Source organism: Mesitornis unicolor, unplaced genomic scaffold (genome assembly GCF_000695765.1).
Source record: "Mesitornis unicolor isolate BGI_N332 unplaced genomic scaffold, ASM69576v1 scaffold19416, whole genome shotgun sequence".
NCBI lineage: Eukaryota > Metazoa > Chordata > Aves > Mesitornithiformes > Mesitornithidae > Mesitornis > Mesitornis unicolor.
In genome coordinates, this window is record NW_010189176.1 from 10438 (window position 1) to 30923 (window position 20486).

At 45.5% G+C, this 20486-nt stretch overlaps 2 protein-coding genes across 2 annotated transcripts in view; one reads left to right on the plus strand and one right to left on the minus strand.

Moving 5' to 3' along the window:
- Positions 1-6575, plus strand: part of MIS18BP1 (MIS18 binding protein 1) — a gene marked incomplete at its 5' end in the record, with an annotated part of 17008 nt that extends 10433 nt beyond the window's left edge. The window contains 7 exons of the mRNA XM_010185983.1: positions 431-1280; positions 2095-2264; positions 2958-3100; positions 4763-4908; positions 5564-5645; positions 6234-6309; positions 6490-6575. Coding sequence (XP_010184285.1) covers positions 431-1280; positions 2095-2264; positions 2958-3100; positions 4763-4908; positions 5564-5645; positions 6234-6309; positions 6490-6575 — 1553 coding nt within the window. The remainder of the gene's footprint in view (positions 1-430; positions 1281-2094; positions 2265-2957; positions 3101-4762; positions 4909-5563; positions 5646-6233; positions 6310-6489) is intronic.
- A 1459-nt stretch (positions 6576-8034) lies between these two features.
- FANCM (Fanconi anemia, complementation group M) overlaps positions 8035-20486 on the minus strand; it is a gene marked incomplete at its 5' end in the record, with an annotated part of 26721 nt that continues 14269 nt past the window's right edge. The window contains 10 exons of the mRNA XM_010185984.1: positions 8035-8182; positions 8639-8930; positions 10436-10787; positions 11561-12127; positions 12474-12580; positions 13602-13758; positions 15220-15357; positions 15854-15922; positions 16058-16137; positions 16893-18837. Of these exons, the coding sequence (XP_010184286.1) occupies positions 8035-8182; positions 8639-8930; positions 10436-10787; positions 11561-12127; positions 12474-12580; positions 13602-13758; positions 15220-15357; positions 15854-15922; positions 16058-16137; positions 16893-18837 (3855 nt within the window). The remainder of the gene's footprint in view (positions 8183-8638; positions 8931-10435; positions 10788-11560; positions 12128-12473; positions 12581-13601; positions 13759-15219; positions 15358-15853; positions 15923-16057; positions 16138-16892; positions 18838-20486) is intronic.

A 20486-nucleotide genomic window follows, 5' to 3' on the forward strand; every position in this document is an offset into this window, starting at 1 on the left:
TGTCGGGGAATCTTTGGAAAGGGGTTGCAGGTAACTTGGGCACCTGTCCCTTAAATGGAGAAGGGGTGGGCAGTACAACCAGTGATGAAATGTTCCCTGGCATCTCCACTTTGCTGTGTTTCGGAGGGAAGCTGTATTTAATTTATTTTTGTATCCCAGCATGCCCATTCAGCAGAGTATCCGCTTGTCCAGAAGAGCTCCCATGTGCCGCTGATGTGGGGAGAGGCTTCTGCAGAGCACAGGAGCTGCACTGGAGCTGTGCTGCTGTTTCCTCTCACAGGCCAGCACAGAAAGGTGGTCACAGACCTCAGCGAGTGTGGATGTTCTGCATCCAGCAGCAGGCTTGTCCTTGCTTGTCTTTGCTTGCCTGGGAGCTCAGTATTGATTTGCATTACAACATGTGATATTCCGCTGCTGTGCTCTCTTTCAGGGCAAGACAATGAAGGGGGACTGAGTTCTAAAAGAGAGACCAAGTCCGCTGGAGACAAGAAGACCCAGCGCTTTGTTTCCGATGATGATGAAGGTGATCGTGCAATCAATAGTACAAAAACTAAAGCACCGCTTTCTGTTAACCTGGTTCCCTTAAATACTGCAGTACTAAATAAACATAATAGCAGAATGACAAAGGAAAAGGGAGGAGCAGAGTCTGGAGAGCTGACTATGCACCAGCAGACCTACAGGTACCCTCTGAGGTCGGCCAAACGAGCTCTTCCAGAGAAGCGTTTAACAGAGGTTTCCTTAAGCCAGGATGAGGAAGAGGAATCCAGTGAAGATATTCCACTGTCTGTCAGAAGGAAAAATAACACTTGCTTTATAAAAGAGACTCAAAATGGTAAATCTTCCTCTAAGAGTTCTCAGGATGGTGCAAACAAGGTGTTACGTGGACAAAGGGAAGTCAAGCGCTCTGCTGCCTCCCGTGATGGGGCGTTGAGGCAAAGTGTGCCCGGCTCCACTGATGGCTCCAATTTACTTGAAGGAAAAATACCTTCGAGTGAGTCTGGAGCTTCCCACCTGCCTGTTATCACAATGAGGACAAGAAGCAGAATCAACCCCCCCAGGTATTTGCTCGAGTCTGACTCTGAGCCCGAAAGCAGTGAAGAAGAATTTCAAAGAAAAGAAAAGAATGTGAAAACATCCAATAAAAGAGGTGTTTCTAATACTGCCAAGTCTTCAGCAGCAAAAACAAGAGTGCCCGGGAGGGACAAGGTGCAGAAATCTCTAGAGCTCTTTCCAAGAGCAGCTGATGGTTGGTCTGAGAAGGAGCTGCAGAAGCTGTACAGGCAAGTGCGTGCCCTGGCTGCGCAGGGCAGTTCCTCCATCACTGGGAGGCACAGCGTACCAAAGGGTTGGGTTGGTTTGGATCTTTCAGATTCAGTCTCTTTGGCATTATTTTAAAGGTTTTCCTTTATGTTTTCATTCCCTCTTGCAAAATAAATTCTGGTAACAAATTTTAAAATAGTGAAATAAAGGAGAAAACTGAGTATTTCCTAAAATACCTGTAGATGTGCAAGCCTACAGCAACCCATACCCCTACTGCTGTTACCAGTGTAATGTGAGAGGAACACAGTCGTGAGGCAAAACTGGATGAATCTGCTCCTCTAGCTGTTTTTTAAAACTGCATCCTTAATCTTGTTAAAAGTCCTATAAGTAAAACTGAAAAACACAAGTAGGTAAATAATATGGTAAAAATGTTCATATCTATGATTTAGACAGCAGCATCGTGTCTCCCCTAATGAAGTAAAATGTTAAACGTGCCATGCTTATGTATTTAAGTCTCGTAAAGGGGAGATTAGCTGCCAAAACGTTTAATTAATGCATTGTCCAATTACTTAAGCTACTGGGCAGAATTTAATACATACATTAGGTAATAAAATGACCATGTTTGGTTTGGTTTCTTTTAGGTTAGAAACCTGAAAAGGCAAGAGCTCTTGTTTTGGGGGCGAGGGGAAGATGCTGCAAATAAGGAAGAAATTTATCTTGTAACAGAGCCATTAGCTTAAATTGTTCAGATAAGTGTTTGCCTGTTTTAAAGCGTTTTACCTGGCAGCGCTGCGTGGCTCCTGCGTTACCAAGGCTGTGGCTTTGTTCTGGCAGGGCCATCGCTTCATTTCCAAAACACAAGAAAGGCTTCTGGGTGGACGTGGCCATGGCAGTGGGGTCCCGCTCCGCTGAAGAGTGCCAGCAGAAGTACACAGAGGAACAACAGGCAAAAGGCACCAGAATGCACGCCAGAAGGACCGCTTCAGGAAAAGCAGAACAGAAAGGTACGGACATCCTGGTTCTGGGTGTATTGCTGTCTTGCAATAATTTTAAATCCAGTACTATGTAACATGAGATACAGACATGCACAGTGAAGAAGGTTGTCTCCTACGGTTTAAAGTTTTGGTGCGGAGCTTGGAGGATGTCATAAATAACTGAAGTAACAAGAAGAGAAAGGATATCTTTAGAGTTCCTAGGTTTTGGCAAGACAGGAAGACTTAAATTGGCTTTACTACCTGAGGGAAAATAGCTCTTTATATCTTGAGAGGCTCATGGAGCAGAGTAGATAGTGAGCACCTTTAGAGCTCTTGATCCAAAAAGGCCAATGAGGGGCATGCAGGGCTGTGTGGGCGAGGAGGGAAAGCAAAGGCAGGAGCGTGTAGACCAGCGGAAGTGATGGGGTCCTTCCTCCTTCAGGTGGGTTCAGTGGCTCACTGCCCAGCTGTGGGGACTGGGCTGGGGTCTGTGAACTCCCAACAGCCATGTAAGGCTTCAGAGTGAGCTTCTGAGCAAGGTGGAGAGAAATTCTTTCTGGAAGCATAAATTGTATGGGAACACAAAGGATCACAAAGAAGCTGTAAGACATTTCCACAGAGGAGAGACTGGCCTCTGTTACCAGCAGTGATTGTAGTTAGCAGATTTTAAAACCATGCTGCGTAACTGATGTCTTAGAACAATTAACATTTTGATTCACATAGATAAGAAAGAGCCGGTTACAATAACTGCCAAAGTGGGAACCTTCAAAAGAAAGCAGCAGATGAGAGATTTCCTGGACTATTTGACAAAGGACAACCATGACGACGTTTTCACTGCGACACCGTTTCAGAACCAGAGAGTAAAGGTAAATCTGGGATAACAGTGTCAGATGCATGCGCTCTGCTGGTTCAGTTCCATCAGTAGAACTCCATGGATCTGGGGGAAGAGGCTTATTTCCTTGGTTTGTTTTTGCAGCACAAAATGCAAATGCAGTGCATTTCTTATTCTGGGTACATGTCCAGAAGTCGAGCAAGGCCATGGCTCATGGGAAAGCTGAAATTGAAGCGTTGCTTCTGTAAAGTGCAGTGTGCTATGGAGAAATCCCCATGACTGGTATTAGCGGAGTGGCTATGAAAGAGTCGATGCATCCATGACCCAGAGACCCTGTTTTTGCAGAGGGATTTTCCAGGAGACTCCATTTTTTGGTAGAACACAGTTTCAGCCAGTAATTAACAAAAATTTTCTGGTTTTTTCCCAAATCGTTTTGCCTAGCTTGAGCTGCGCAGAAGAAATTAACCTCCTGCTGTAGTGTGCAGTGAGAGGTATAGCTCTGGAGAGAAATCCTGTGTATTTAAGAGTCATGAGTGGATTCCCCTTGTGAATGAGTCCAGCCCCTCCTTGAACCCACACAGACTCTTCACAGCTGCAGTTCCTTGTGCTAAGCTCAGGCTGAATTATTTGCTGTGTGAAGAAGCATAATCTTTATTTGTTCTGAACTTGCATCTGCTGTCTCTGTCCTCCCCTTCTCATGGGATCAGGACAGCGGTCCTGGTCTCCGCTCACCCCAGTGCCAGTTACAGCTTTCCCTCCAGGACTTGCTGTGCTTTTGATCCTGACCCGTGGAAAGAAGACTCCACAACCTGTAAGGTTGTAAAGTAGGTGTGTTTATTAAGCACGTTTGGCACACGGGGGAATCTTTTCCTCCTAATTCCTGTGCGCCTTCTGTGACAGCTTGTCTTAACTTTTATACAGTAAAGTGTTGCACATTCATTACTATGCAGAAACGCCTATGCATATTCATAGCCTTTCCCCAAAAGGCGGTCTTTTTCCAGAAGTCTGGTCACACCTGCGCAGTGTCTCCTGGTGGTCGTGGACCGGGGGTGTCAGGGAGTCCTTTTCGCTACTAAGCTCTTCACTTTTGTTCCTTGCCCACGCTCCCTGGACCCTTGGCGTTTCTCCCAAAGCCGGCTGGAATGGTCTTCTTGTTATCAGAAGCTGTAAGAGCTTCAGGCAGGACATCCTTGACCTCATCAGGAACTGTCTGTAGCTGTGTTGCTCCTCTCTGAACCTTCCCAGTTCTCCTCTCCCTTCAAAATGGAAGGGCCAGAAGTTTGAGTAATCCTGAAATCCTCCTCCTGTGTAGTAATGGTCAGTTTTGAGCTTACTAATTTGAACTGGAAATTATTTTTTGAATGTGTGGTAGCAGCCGGCACAAAAAAAAAAGGCCAGCGTGATGTTGGGCATCAGCGGGAGGAGCATTGAGAGCAAGATGGAGGCATCTTGCATACCTGCGTTCTGTTTGCTATGGGCATTGCTGTGTCTCCAGGGACAGAGGAGTCCAAACTGCAGCTGAAGCGAAGGAGGGAATGGAGCCGCTGCTGTTGAGAGAACAGAGGGTCTGGGCCTGCTCCTGGGCACAGCCAGTGGTCACAGCATCGGCGAGGGGCTGTGTCCCAGTGCCACCCGAGGCAGAGCCTGGCAGGCCTTTTCAGGACAGGTCACTGATTGTTCTGATGTGGTTTTGTAGCTGCCGATGTTCCGGGGAAGCCAAGATGATGATGATGACTTCGCACTTACGGACAACCCGATTACACCTTCCTCGGCCATCTTCCCTACAGCGAAAACCCCTCAGTGTGAGCATATCAGCCCTGGGATGCTGGCACCCATCAACAGGTAGGAACTCCTGCTCCTGTCCCTCTGCTAACCTCTTCTTTTCTCGTTTTCCCTGAGGTTGTGGCTTTTGGCCTCTGAAAAAGACTACTCTCAGAATTGGGACACCAGTTCACTTCCAGGCCTAGAGCATGCACAGTAAATCCTCAGTCCTCGAGGAACTGGTTTAGAGAAGGCTCTTCCTTTGTCAGCATGTGCCATTTGTGCTGCTCAGCTGAGTGTGGGCAGCAAAAATTACACCAGTCACAGGCCATTTACTCCTGGAGAAGGCAGTGACTTGGGCTGCAGCCTCAGCAGAGGTTCCTCCACTCATTTGGAGTCTTTACCTGTTATCCCAATTGCTTCAGGCTTTACTGAAACTGGAATCATGGTGAAACCTGCCGAGTAACGGGCATTTTCTCTAATGGATGAGAAACGAACATCAGCTGGGAAGAGGAGGAAGCTTTGTCTGATACTTGCATTAGGAGCAATAGCATGTGGTCTAATTAAACACTTGTGTGGTGGTATACTCCCAGAGCTGCTGTTACATTTAATTGATCAACAACTGTTTTTAATGACTGTGCTAATTTTCTCTCTGTTGTCTAACGCCTTTAATGGTATCCAGTGGATTGTGTAGGCAGCAAACCAGTGATGCTAATGTGCTCGATTCCCTCTGCAGGAATGATTACGACAGGCACGTGTTCAGGTTGCAGAAGAACACACAGGGCAGCAGAGGCACCTGGAACAACGTCAAGAAGTCGGTAATGCTGGTTTCCTTGAACATTGCTTAGACTCACGTTAAGGATGCAAAGCTTTGCTGAGCAGCAGGCAGGAGAATCCCAGACAAGTGGGTGTATTCCAGAAGGAAAACAGAAACCCTCCTCTGTGTCCTTCTACACTTCAGGGTTTTGTAACTGCTGCTCTTGGAAAAAAGGAGCTAGTTTTCTGTTTGCTAGAAAAGAGCCATGTCCTGTCAGGACTGAACACATTGCTTTTTTTCCCAGGATCTGTAACTGCTCTTGAATTCTGTGATCTTTAGGTACAGTAACTTCCTGCTGTATTCTTCTGTACAGTGGGAAAGAGAGCAATACTTCTCACCTTCTAGCAGATAGTCTCGATTTCTGAATGTATTCTTCCATAGCCTAGATTTTTGTAATTCCTCTGGCTTTTCCATGAAAAGCTGAGATCCTAGAAGCAGAAAAGTGGCTTGTGCCTCCAGTTTAGTGACAGCGGAACAGTTCAAATGTGTAGTGCAGATGTGGTCCAGAGAGAAGGCAGCTGACTCTCGGTGCAGCGCTGGGTGTTGCCAGCCCCCCAGCTGCTGGCAGGGTGCAGCAGTTTGAGCAGAGCCTTTGTCCTTTCGCCAGGCTGGGGGTGCGTTTGCGACGCCTGCATCCAGCAGGACCAAGTTTACTTTTGACACCGGTAAGTATTTGTTCCTCCTTCCTTTCAGCCTCCTGCACGCACTTTCACACTGTCTCTTTGGGTGTCCCCAGTCTTTGCGTTCAGTAATTTCTCTGCGGGCCATTTCTTAAGTGTCTTTGCTTTTTTTGGACCTCCTGTAACTGCTTTTCAGCACTAACAACTGCCCTGTTGTTACTGCAGAAGAGAATCAGACCTTTCTCAAAGGGAAGCTCTTCACAGCTGACTCCTCTAGTGAAGAACAGGACAGCTCCAGTTTTTCTGTTTAATGAATCCTGCTGATTTTATCACTGCAACACGCAGAGGAAGTGAATGTTAAGTTTGGAAGCCCGGACCTGGAGTGTTTTTATGTGTTAGCACTGTTCTCATCTTGCTAGTTGGCCAGCAATGTTTGTCATTTTTCTGTGTACAAAGTGGTAATTTCTTGCCCAGGCTCCTACTTTCCATTGCCCTGTTTCTGCTGAGGGAGGTAGATTCCTGGAAAGTTTTCCTTCACTTTAAGACGAAATATCTTTTTGAAATACGGCTATACAATAAATATACAATGGTTCAGTCTGTAATTAAACAGAATTGCTTTCTAACTTTGTGAGAGTTTTAATTTTTACATGTCTTTTTTTATTACATAAAGGAAAAGCTTACTTAAGCCATCAGTCTTGTTTCAGTTGTTTGAGGCTGTACATTTTCATCCTCTCCTTCGTTTTCTAACAGGCACGAATGGCTGACATCCAGCCTGGGGGTGGCTGTATCAGACCCACGCACCTCCTGTGTCAGCGAGGGGCTCTGGCTCTGTTCCTTGCCCTCGCTGCTGTCAGGCCTCCGGGAAGGGAGGGAATAAAACCGCAGTTGTTCTGCCTGGTAGCCACAGTGTGGCAGCAATGGCCTGCAACCGGTCCCACAGCAGCCAGAGAGAAGAGATCAGACTGGTTTGGGTGGGAAGGGACCTCAAAGCCACCCCAGTCCAACCCCCCATGGGCAGGGACACCTCCACCAGCCCAGGCTGCTCCAAGCCCCGTCCAACCTGGCCTTGGGCACTGCCAGGGAAGGGGGCACCCACAGCTTCTCTGGGCAACCTGGGCCAGGTCTCACAGTAAAGAGTATCTCCCTAATCTCTGTCTCATACTAAATCTACCCCCTTTCAGTTTACAGCTATTACCCTTGGTCCTATCACCACACTCCATTGGAAGTAGTCCCTCTCCAGCTTTTGAGGCCACCTAAGGACAAGGGTCCTTACGTGGCTGCCCTGTGCCCATCCATCTCTGCTTTAAATCTGGTAAAGTCCTTGGCAATTAACTTTGTTCCTAAGAAACGTGGGCTCCAATCATGCAGTAAGCAGCAAGGGATTGCAGGCAGGCTCAGTCCTCTCTGTCACCACCTTCCTTTCTGCTAAGCCAGAAAGCTTTACTTTGCCAGAACACTTCAGCCATTCTCATTTTTTAAGGAGTTTTGGAATGATCATAACCAAAAACCAGCCCTGCCTGCAGAGCCCCGTCCCTCTACACACTCACCTGGGTGCCCAGGCAGCAGCAGTGCTGTGTGCCACAGCAGACAATGTGTCACCCTGTTGGAGAGCACCCAGGGGAGACACAGCCTCAGGTTAGGTGACAAACAGCAGCAGGTGTAGCATGCCAAAAGCCCCTGATGTTTCTGAAAGAATTTATTTACATATTTTACAGTGAACAAAAACTCAGTAAAGTGCGGTTTAAAGAAAACAGCTACATTTCCCTCCCCTCAGCTCTTGGTGGCTGCGGTGCTTCTCCCCTTGGCACAGAGACTCTCGGGCAGCATCTGTGCATCAAAGCCATAGTGGAGGTAGCGGAAGATCTCCTCTGCTTTCTGCAGGCTGACCTGGGCGCCAGTGGCGATGTCCAGCGGGGAGCTGCAAGAGACCACAGCGGGAGGGCACCTCACCTGCAGCTCTCTGGAGTCCCATGGGTGACACTGGGACAACAGGGGGAGCTGCCCACAGGCAAGAAGTGTGCAGAGAGCACCAGGAGCACCTTGAGCTGCTGGTGGTCACCTCGGCTGGTTACTGAGCCAAGACTAAGCCAGCCTGAGAGCTCCTGCAGGAACAGGGAAGGCCATGAAAGGGGAGAGGAAAAGATGGGGCAGTAGGAGGGGTTGGGAAAGCAGAGCCCTGGCCCGCTCAGCGTGAAGAGATGGAGAAATGCATAAAGAGCAGGGCAGGACTGATGTGGAGATAGCAGAGCACCCGTGGTGACAAAAAAGGTGCAGGAAGGATCTCCCTGAACAACCACCCCCGTCAGAGGTCCCAGAAGAGACAGAGGAGTGGAAGGGAAAGTCAGGCCTCCAAGCAGTGACTGTACATCCTTACCTGTTGGCCATCTTCTTCACGGAGCCAAAGTGATGGCACATGTTGAGAGCAGCCAGGTAGCTGAGGTTTGGGATAGTCAGGAACAAGTTGAGCATTTCCTGCTTGTGACCCTCCAGCTCTGTCAGCACGCGAATGGCAGCGTTTTTCCTTTGCTCCACCAAGGCCAGGTCCTTCAGCAAACCAGCGGTTTCCTCTTGGCAAGTGCTAAAAAGAATTCGGACACCAGCCTGGACCAAGGCTGAGAGCACACTGTCGTAGTACTGCGTCCTCTGGAGAAATCGTGACGTCTCTCCTGCAGAGTGAAAAATGCCGAAACCTCACTGAGATTCAAGTGCTAAATTACTGTGAAAAATCGAGTATGAATCACTGGCAAAGCAAAACGGCTCCAAGATCCTCTGCTTCGAGAGGTCACAAACAAAAACAACACAAGGGAAAACATTTCCTGGAAAGGAGGCAGCAGGGGGCATGGGAGCAGAGTTTGCTCAGTGATTTGAGAGGTAGAGTTTAGGAATTACTACTGAAAACAAATTAAATGTCATTAGGAGAGAGGATTGGCAGGAACACACAATAAGTTGCTCATCATCCTGTGACGAACAACAGGATGGTTTTGTAAAGCTACAAAAGTAAGAGTGCACTTGGACCCTGTGTCAAATAAGAAACCAGCAGCACGCTGGATACAGCATCATGGGAAAAAACAGACAAAACCGATGAGAATGAAGGACACCTTCAGCAGGGGGTTAACAAGGCAGCTCAGACATAATCCACTTATGCACAGCCCTGCTGAAAGTGACCAATTCTATCATTGCTTCCATATCTGAACCATCAATAAATTAGGTTTATGTCACAAAAACAAAGCTGCATCCACAACAATTTGATTTCAGAGTCGAGTTTTATATCCCAGAACATCTGTAATTGAATTGGAGCTGTGAGCTCTCATTCCACCTTCTGCGAAGCAGGTGCAAGACCTCTCAATGTTTTTGTAGATGGCACTAAGAATAGACAGTGTCACTAAAATCATTTGATTGCACAGTTTGGATTTTGGGATTAAAACAAATGGCTTGTCCAAACTCTATAAATTAAAGAAATAGTCTTGAATTTTCCACGAATGTTTAACCAGGTCAGGAGGTGTCTCTGAGGCTCCTCTCTCCTGTGCTCTGTGACACAGCTCAAACCCAGCTTCCCAAGTCACAGGAGCAGTGCTCGTTTTGTCCATCTCTAAACACTGTGTCAATATCTGATGATCTCCTGCTCGCTCCAGCAGCAGCCACCATGTGGTTCAGGCTCTACATTTTGGAGACAGCCATGATAAGCTCCTGGGATGCTGTGCTCAGGCCAGCTGCTGTGGTCACTGCCTCTACACCAGAATTTTCCTCCACAGTTTGGCAGATGCTAGAAAAAAAATATTGTTGAGTCCACTATTATTTTAGTGCTGAGCATAGATGAGATTGTTCCTTTATTCCACTACTGTCACTTTCTTGGGTGAAATCTGTCTTGAAGTTGGGTATTTTTGCACTTACTAATATGGTCAGCTCACGTTCGAGTTAACTTGCTTTTCCCCGCTTCAGTAATTGGTGAGGAACGCATCCCTCTGCACTCAGTTGTGTATCTCTGTCCATATTAAGTGGCTCTCAAAAGCAAAACAAGTCTTACGTTCACCTGATGACCTTATTAATGCAATATTCCTACAGAGTCTATAATACAGGTTTTCAACCTACTTTCAGTCACACGTTATACACAAAGCCAGCATGGCCAGTGTAAGGCTCAAGCAGAGCAGCTTGTCCGGCCTGGAACACCCACCTGGTCTAATCCTGTCCTTTTCCACTATCACACATATTCTCTCAAACGTGCTCTGCAGGCGCTGGATCCGCTGCGTGACTTTATTCCTGTTCCCAGAGTTCAGTAAGTCCGACAGAAATCTCCTCTCCACCGCCATGCGGGTGCTGACGATGTAATCGCTGCTGCCCAGTGAGCAAACCTGCACCTTCACGCCATGAACTGCCTTCAGGGCAGAAATCACCTCTGCGCCTGAGGAGATTTCCCGGCTGTCTGCCAGGACACAGAGAGGGTTTGTCTGCAGAGCTGCAGCTGAGGAAGCAGAACACGGTGGGACTGGGGTGCTCCTGCAGGTGTTCTTCAGAGAGCTTTTCACCTGCAAATGGTGAACATCACACAGTACTTCTAAGAGATCACAGAAAAGTAAGGCCAAAGAAAAACATGCGAATAAAATTATATGGTTTTCAGATACTGATGCTTAACAGACACACACTGTTCCACTTTCTTCCCCCCCCAAATCTAATTAATAAAATAGTTTTTAGAAAGGTATTTTTTGATATTGCAAAACAAACACTTCCAGATTAAAACTGTAATCCCCTCTAAACAACCTCCCAGATGAGCTGATCTAACTACTCTGCAGCTTGAATGACAAGAGCATGCAGCCTTCACTGGTGAGTTCAACAAAAACTGAATACCATAAACGACACAAGTCAGGACATCAGGAATCCAACCTCAGACTATGAAGGCTCTTAATTCAGGACAGTGAACAAATATTTTACAACTACAAACCCCAAAGAATTAGTGGACACTCTCTACTATTTGAAATAGATCCATACTCCTCCATGACTGTATCTAATCCTCAATTTTTATTTACTGACTGCTAAGATACTCCCTGAGCTACCTTGCAAGTACAAAAGCTTGCAATACCAACGAAAAGGAAGGGATGTAAGGCTGTGTGAGCAGAAGGGACCCAAAGGAAGGGAGAGGATGTGAAGTTGTGCGAGCAGAAGGAGCAGCAGCACACTCACTTGGTGCTGCGTTGCCACCAGCCCTCAAAACAACAGCACAAGAGGACAGGGTCCCACCCTGGGGGAATCTTTAACAAACCTCGAGGCGAGAGGAAGGCCCTTGTTTTGAGATAACACTGACCTCAGGATGAGCCCGCAGATCCTCCTTCCCCAGATCAGAACCAGTGACAGCTGGAGGGCAGCGTGTGCTCCTGGCTGGACGATCTGGGTGAAAATCCAACGTTTCGGATACTGAAGCTTTCAAGCCAAGCAGCATCTCACTGTTACTCTCCACAGCCTGATGAACGCTGATTTCTCCAGCAGCTTTTCTGCGCTGTGCAGAAGAGACTGAAGGCAACAACTTGGGTACCTTAGCATTTTCCTGCTCCTCCCTGAAACAGTCCATTTTCATGGGCTTCTCATTGCTGACGCTCATTTCTTCCTCGCTGGAATCACTAAGAACAATAATTCGGGATGGTTTCTTCTTCTGCACTGGGACACAGCTGTTCTCTTCCATCCTGGTCTGCTTTAACTTTCTGGTGTGGCGAGTGAGGTACTGTTTTCTTCCACTAGTAAAACTCTCATTATTTAGAAGATCAAAATTGACGCACACTTCCTCCTCACTAGATTCATTTTTGGGGCAAGTTTCCTCTTCCTCCTCTCCAACACAGAAACTGTCTTCTTCGTAAGCCTCGTCTTGCTCAGGAATCTGAGGGAAAAAAAGCAAAACTCTGTTTTGTTTGGTTTGCGTTTTTCACTGCTTGTTTCACCAAACTGGCAAAGACTGGGAACATCCAATGCTGGGGGAGAGGACTCAGAAGATGCCAGTGGGGCTGGCAGGCTTTCTCTGGTTGAAGAGCCCAGTGTATGTGCTTCTGTCTGAGCATGTGTCTGCACATTTTAACTTAAAAATCAAACAAAGTCAGAAGTCTTATGTTAGAACTCACTATTTATCAACAATAGGCTGCAAAGCACACTTCAAAGTAGGATTAGAGCCTAAATAGAGTCACACGCAATCAGAATGTCACCAGGACAGCAGGCACTTTGTTTTGTACCTGTGAGAAAACGTTCATGTTGTTGAATTCACGATGAACCATTTTGTACCTATTGCCAAGAGCTGGACTACGCACAGATTTCAGGTAAACTCCCTTCATCTCATGGTCTGAATTGAAACAAGAAGATAAAAGAGAACACGGTATTAATAAGGACACAATTTTTAATTCATTATTCTTAGTTCTTCATCATTCTTATTTCTTCTTGTTATGTTTCCCATATTAAGAAATTCCTTTATAGTCTCCTAAAACCCTGTATTTCACAAAACAGAAATGTGAAGTTCTCCAGACATCTCTAAGATCCCAAAGCAAAGGACCAGGTGTACCCAGCTTGCCGTCACGAAAGCTGCCTGGCAGAAGGTTTTCTCAGCAGCAGAGCTCTCGCCCGCAGCAGGAGAAGGGCGATGTTAACCACAGCAAACCCAAATCACTTCGTTTTCCATGCTGCGAGTCTCTCCCAAAACAGACACAACCGACTGCAGAGACTGCATGAGAAAGGGGTAGGTTTACTGAAGCCCACACAAGAGGAAACAGCTCACAATGTCAGTGGAGGATAAAATTCCTCAGCAATGTCTGGGAATCTCAGATGGTGATAAGATGGTGCCATCATGCGAATATCCCAGGGAAAGACAAGGTTCATAAGCACAGGATAGGTAAACTATCTCAGCCAAAAACCAACACTGTTATTATCTTTAACATTCATATTGTTATTTCATATATTTTAGGTGTCTCTGTAACAGAAGACCTGAAAGATTCAGGAATTTCTAAGTGAAATGGAAAACTGTGTTTCTGTTTGGTCATAATGGTGTATGGGGGTGGTTGACTTTGTGAGAGGCCATCTCCTGCCCCTCCAATCCTTGAAGGACTGACTCCAGCCTGCCTAGCACTATTGCACAGAGGAATCCAGTGGGGAACCTACTCCAGAAAACAAAAACAAGACCGTAAAACCCCACAAAACCAGAAAAGGTACAAACAGAAAATGGAGAGCATCTGATTTACCACAGCTAAGGAGGTCACTGCTTACCAGCTGACACACGCTGATTATCAGCTGACCGGATGGCCGTGCCTATCGTACACCACCGCTAAGCATCACCCCTTATCTTAAAACCGCTGACAACCGTCCTCACACACCATTTAACACTTGTGTCACCTCCTCATCGTCATTCAGGAACTGAGCAAGGGAAGAGTTCATCTTGTCCTCTGTATCGTCACTCTCATCAGCTGAAACGCAGTCTGCGTCTTGCTGGGACAGCTCAGCTTCTTCATCCAAAAACTGTCGTGCTGCATTCTGAAAAAGAGAAAAATCCAAGCAAAACTTCAGTTAGAAACTGGCTCCCAATGAACCAACGTTACATGTGAGACCTCTGATTAAATCAGTTCACAACTTCAGACCATCAGCTGCTTCCGTGATCAGACACTGCCTTTCTGGCTTTGAAAGGAGAATCCATCACAGGGAGAGGCGCTGTAAAGAACCCAAAGTTCAGCGAATTTCATGACAGCACACAACAAATGTCTGTCCCACCAGCACACATGGGCGAAGCTGATGCCCATTTCAAAGTGCTGGCCAAAGGCAACCACAGCGAGCAGCACCATTTGCACCTAGGCCAGGTAACAGAGTTACTAACACATTGTAGCTAAGCTAGGTTATTTTGTAATTTATGAATCTAGGTTTACTCATTTTATTTGCTTTCAAAGTGCTGGAAACTCCAGACACAGCCTTCACACTGGCTTGCCCTCTCTGTTTAGACCTTCGGATGAACTGTTTCGTGCATTCAGCAGACAACGTAACTCATTACTGAGAAATTGCTCATCTTTCAGGGAAGAAGAGGAACCTCACAAGTGAGCTGCACTCCATGATACAAACATGATACAAACCCTGGGCCATCCAAACAGACCACAAAACATTCACAGCAGCGTACAAGGAAACAAAGCAAATTAATTCAGGAAGACGTTTTGTTAGAGATATCTTATAATGAGCTGACTTTTATAATTTTAGCTATAAAGTTCTGAAGTAAAATGTGAAAAAACAACCAACAAAAAACATTATCTCTCTCAATTACTCCAGAACAATTATCTGTTCACCTTCAAAATAATTTGAATAAAAAGCACAAAGCGGTAAATTTTAGTTTAGCACATGGAAGACTAAGGCATCTTGTGCTACATTAACTGCCATCTCTGATGTCCAAATTTTCCTAAGTCTTTTAATTATTTGCTTACACCAATTAGTAAGCCTGAAGGACAGGGATTATTAACAGTCCCTTTTGATTATTCTGAAACACACTGGCGGTCACTTGTTTACAGGAAAGGACTCCCAGTGCTATTGCCAATCAGCCTTAATCCCTCTCACTCGTGAAGGGCTATGGAGAGCTCAAACCCTGCAGAATTTTGTAAGCACACAGGTAATACTCTCTTCTCATGAACCTTTTGATCTTGCACAGAAAAAATGGTTTTTCAACTTCCTATGAAGATATGATGGCCCTGCATCCACTCCTGATGCAGCAACAGAACAAAGTGTAAAATACGAAGTTATTATAATGCAGCAGTGAACCTTTCGATCTTGCACAGAAAAAATGGCTTTTCAACTTCCTATGAAGAGATGATTCTGGCCCTGCATCCACTCCTGATGCAGCAACAGAACAAAGTGTAAAATACGAAGTTATTATAATGCAGCAGTTATCCGCACTGCAACTTCAGTGCAAACTGCTCCAAAGAAGGCCTGCAGCGTACTGAGACATGCGATGTCACGTACCCTGTACGTAAAACTGTTCTTGAGCTTTTGCCGTTTCAAACGTCCCAGCCGGTTTCTGTAGCAGGCGGCCGAGCTGCTGCCCGTGGTCCCTCTCGGGTCCCTGTGGAAATCCACGCTGTCATCGCTGGACACGTCCGACTGCAGGGACAGTTTACAAACACCGTCATACGCAAGGCTAAAGCAGGCAATACTTTAACCATACAGCCATCCTTCAACACCTGAGTTTTTAAGCAACATCTGATTTTTTGTGACTGATCTGCTACGGCAAAATAATGCAATAACGTTAATCAGCTTATTAAATACAAAAGGAACAGAAAAACATGGTATTTGGAAGAAAAATCAGGTCAAATGTGCCATGAACATTTTCTTCTTGTTCAAAGGTTGTTTTGCTGCCTCTCACAAAGGGAGAGGCTCAGCTCTCCTGCCTGTAGCAATAATTCAGCTGCAAAGTCACCTCCAGAGATCTCAGGAAAGGATAAAAGAGAGGAAAGCAATTACATTCTAACATGCCTTGGGTCAAATGGCATAAAATATTTTTAAGAAAGAGTAAATGTTTAAATATATACTTCATATATACTTTTTAAATATATACTTTGCATTATTTTTCTTCTGTCTCACCAAAGCACATACTGACCACATTACGTGGGTGTCGACGTTTTCTGACGGCACGAATCGGTGATTCAAAATCACTGCTGTTCATACCCTACATAAAGAGAAATAAGTATAATTGCAAAGAGGACTTTTGTTTGGTGTTTGACTTGCTTGTTATTTTGCTTCTCTTGTCTTTTTCTTTTTATTTTTTTATTTTTCTTTTTTTTTCCCTTTTTTTAAGACTCACATCAGGAGACTTCAAAACATCCTTTTTTCCCCTGTTTTTCCTCTGGAAAACGATCTCTTCTTCACTCTCACTGCTGGTTCCTACAGAAAAAACAGTAAACGACATTCACAAGAAAATGCATTCTTCATAACACAATATTGCTACAACTGAGCAATCAAAATCTGTCTTTCTTATAAAAGTACCTACAAAGGAGATTGCTTATTGATCTCCGTGGCAAATATTGTTCTCTTTAGCCTTGTTAATCAAAATGAATAATCTCCAGCTGAGATGTTCAATAAATCCTACTTCCCTGTAGAGTCTCTGCGTGGAAGTGATTACCCCAAGCAGAACAGATACAGAAAAAGGGAGGTGAAAAATGAAACCAAGAGAAGAAGCCCTTAAAAGTTGAGCGAGAGTTATGCCTCAGGAAGCATTTTGTAACACACATCCTTTTGGGTGCACTGAAGCAAACCCAGAACTCACTACAAACTCCTCTTTCCCATTCTTTCTCAAACAACTGCAGCCTTTTCAGTTTTTCAAAGGATTTCCGTGATGAAATTCAAGATATTCCTCTCTGTTCGGCACAGCAAATCCCCAGCTCTGACAGGAGCCCCAGGTGGTGCAGTGGCTGTGCTGCCTCCTTGCCCAGAGGACGCTCATTCTGCCTGGTTCCTCCCACTGCCACCTCTGTGGAATCCAACACTGAGCCAGTTTCCAGTGTTACCACCATCATTCCTGTTTCCTCCCATCCTTCCTGCTTAAGTCATCAAGCCCAACTGAGGACCCAAAAGACATTGGGTTCTACATCATTTATTTAGATGTGAAAGTGTTAACTAACTCCCACTACAATCCCTACCTCCAGCAGCAGACACACGTGAACGATGAAGGTTGATGTCTCCCAGGTTTTCGGTTCTTCCTGAAGGGGAATCAAGTGCATCCACAGCTGCACTCCCAAAGTTCTGCCTGTGTGGGCTTTGATTTTTATTTGCTTTGTCTGTAAGAGGCACCTCTGGAATCAACTCCTGGGCACTAGAGAAGACACCCATAGGAATTCCTTTGATAGCTTTAACATTCATAACCTTTCTACCTGTTGGAGTCGAAAAGGAAGAAGCCAAAGCTTCAGATGATCGACTCCCCCTTCTCCTGTCTGCGGACTTCAAGAAGGGCCCTGCAGTGGCAGTGCCCTCAGTCCCTCCTGTGGCACTCGTGCTCCTGCTCGGGAACAGCAGCGGTGTGGAAACGTCTCTTCTCTCAAGACTTTTACAATCCCATTTTGGCGATGACTCAAATCTGGAGCCATCATTCAGGGATGTTTGTTTATCTTCAGTGGGTTTAACATCTGCGTGACGCCCCGAGGCAACATTTAACTTTTTGGTATTATTAGTATTCACATCTTCTGCAAAGATATCGTTCTCCCACTCTTCAATGGAAAACCCCAAATCAAAGGTAACAGAAAACAGTTCTTCAGAACAGTCATAAAGATCATTGTTGTCCAGAAGCTGCTTGGTATCACCGGTACCACTGGACACTTTGGTGGTTGTGGTGTTACCACTTGGTGCCTGCTCCCTGAGGGCTCTGCCAGCGTCCCCACAGGACACCCCTGCAGGAAGCCACGCAGAGCCCTGCTCTGCAACTGCCCTACCGCTCCCACCCGAACCTGACCTGACCAAATGCTTACTGTTCACAGAAACACTCCCGTTAGTTGTACCATACATATGTTCATCTTCAAATAAACAGATACTCTCCTCTTCACCAATAATCACATTTTTCTTGTTATTTTCAAGGTCTTTCTCTTTCTGAACAAAACACTTATATGTAGGGTTATGGGTCAGAGTGTGATTTATTGTTGGAGCTTTCTTTGGAGTTTCAGTGAATGCTTCGCTGTCAAACAGGTCATCAAAGCTGTCATCCCAGTGAAGCTCCTCGTTGGCTGCAGACTCGGAAGACGACACAGTTTTTGAGAAACAGGTATGTACAGGAGGACACGATGCACCGGTGACTTTCAGTGCAGGACTTTCAGAAAAGACTTTGTCCTGCAGTCCCTCTGAATAACTGTTGGAAATACCTTTCTGAAAAGGACATATTGTTTCTTCATTTCTCACCATGTTTTCAAAATCATAAAGTTCATTCAAAGAGGGAGGAGATTGCGATAAAAGCCTTTTCACATGGGAAAATCCCTCTTTTAACCAGGAAGGCTCCTCAGACGGTCTCACCAGTGCAGATGAATCCATGTGTGATTCAGGAAGATAAAATAAGTCAGAGGACACGGGTGATTTCTCTGGTGAGAGGCTGCTATAACCCGAATCTGTGTGGTTTGTCCCTAGTGACCGACAAGCTTTATCTACGCTTTTGCATTCCTGTATTGCTGCACTTTGGTGAATTACAGTACTTTCGCTGTTGTCACATAGGTCAATAAATTCATTTAAGTCAAACGTCACCTCTAGTTCCTCATCTTTCTGACTGCCCTGGTCAGTATTTTCAACCAGAGCAAGCCCTTTTGCTGAGTCAGAAGCCAAAGCATTAATACCTGTAGGCAACACGGGTACTTCAAGATTTAATCCAGGTCTTTTGGGAGTCTTTGTTTTTGTTATTTTAAACGTGGAAAATAATTCACTTGCATTATCATTTGTATCAGGTAAAAATGGTTTTATTTTTGATCTGTGTGCCACGTCTTTTCTGGATGAGTGTGCTCTCTGCTCAGACGCAGAGGTGGGCATGAAAAGGTGGCTTTTATTCCTTTGGACATAAACGTCTTCAATACGTAGGTAAGGCTGGAGCTCCAGTTCATAGCTGCAATCTCCCTGGTGACAAACAGAGTGCAATATTTACTATAAATACATACAGGCTTACAAAGAACTGCCATAGGGATATTTAAAGCAAATGACAAAGGTTTTCATATTTCTACAGGTTATTAGAAAAAACAAAAACCAAAAGGAAAGTGCTTTGTGTTTAAGGCCACAACTTTCAAACAGTTTGCTGCCAGCTTAACTGCAAATCCATGCTTGGGTGGCCAAACCCAGAAAGACCAAAAGATGACACATGTAAATAAAGAGGGCATTTAACAGCGCACCAGTGCACAGTACTGCGCACTGAGCACGTCGTGCAGTTAAGATGCAGTCCTCAGAACGTTAACAGCAAGCGACTCCACTCAGCTAAAATGTGCAAGGTGTTGTGTGCTCACACAGGTGCCTGCTCATGGGGGCACCAGCAAATTGGGAGAGGTGCTGCGAGTAGAAGAAAGACTTCTTCAGGCACTCTGTTCTCTCTGTACTACCATTTGTCATTTGGTTGTTGCCACCGATGGCACATTAAGAACTTCTCACTTACACACTCTGAACCGTTTTTTTTCCACAGATGCTTATTAATCTTCTGTTCAAAAAGGCACTGACCTAGGCAACCAACGCTTTTTAAAACACACTTGAAACAAACACAATAGACTTTGACATCACTCTCAGGTAGGTATCCATGCAAGGACTGCCTGGATTGAAAAGCTATTTATTTATAGTCCTCCTCACTCTATTTCAAATTAAGATGTCAAAATTAAGGCATGCAATCTCCAGAAGGAACAGTAAGGGTCAAATGAGGGTCTGCAAGCAATGGTCTAAAAGACTTCTTAGAAGTTCAAACCTGTTTCACTAATAAAAACTAAAAATGAGGAGGTAAGATCTAAACAGAAGGCACAAGTACTTTTTGGCAGTTCAGCCAGATGAACCCTTAGACTCATTAATCCCTGAAATTAAACAAGGTACATTTATAGAACAGTGGGCCATAAAACTGACTTTTACAATAAGAGGTTACTGCTTCCTGCACAAGTAACATTCTCCAAAAGTCTTACCAGACCTAAGTAGGAAAAAATAAAGTCCTCATAACCTCCTGAACCCTCCTCGATGTCCCATGAGAACGTTATCAGAGCAGCTCTGCTTCAGCTAGCACCAGTCATGCTGATGTTCACCACTCAAACTCAACTATTCAGACTCCAACAGCATCTGCACCTCCCAGCAGCACACAGCAACCTCCCATCCTTCCCAGCTCCTCACTCCCCACTGCGTGGACCCAAGCAACGCACAGGCTCTTCTCCCCTGAGCATAGCCCCCGAACTTCATCCCCAGAGAACAGCACTTCCCATTTCCTCAGCACTCAGTCTCTGTAATTGAGTTGCTAGGAAAGTTTCCAGAGCTGCTGTAACCAATGATGCTGTGACACCAGCATCTTGATAAAACCTGGACCCCTCGAACCCCTGGGGCATCTCTTCCAAAAGAAACTGTGAAGAAATTAAACAGCCAGTTTCCACTGATGGCACACCTGGAGCTGCTGTTGAACAGTCTCTTACTGCTAGACCCCTTACAGGAGTGGGAGGAGTCAATTGTGGGAAACAAGGTTTGAGAAATACTCTGCAAAGTCATTCCACCCCATTACACACAGGAGAGATAACCTGAAATTCGTGCTACCT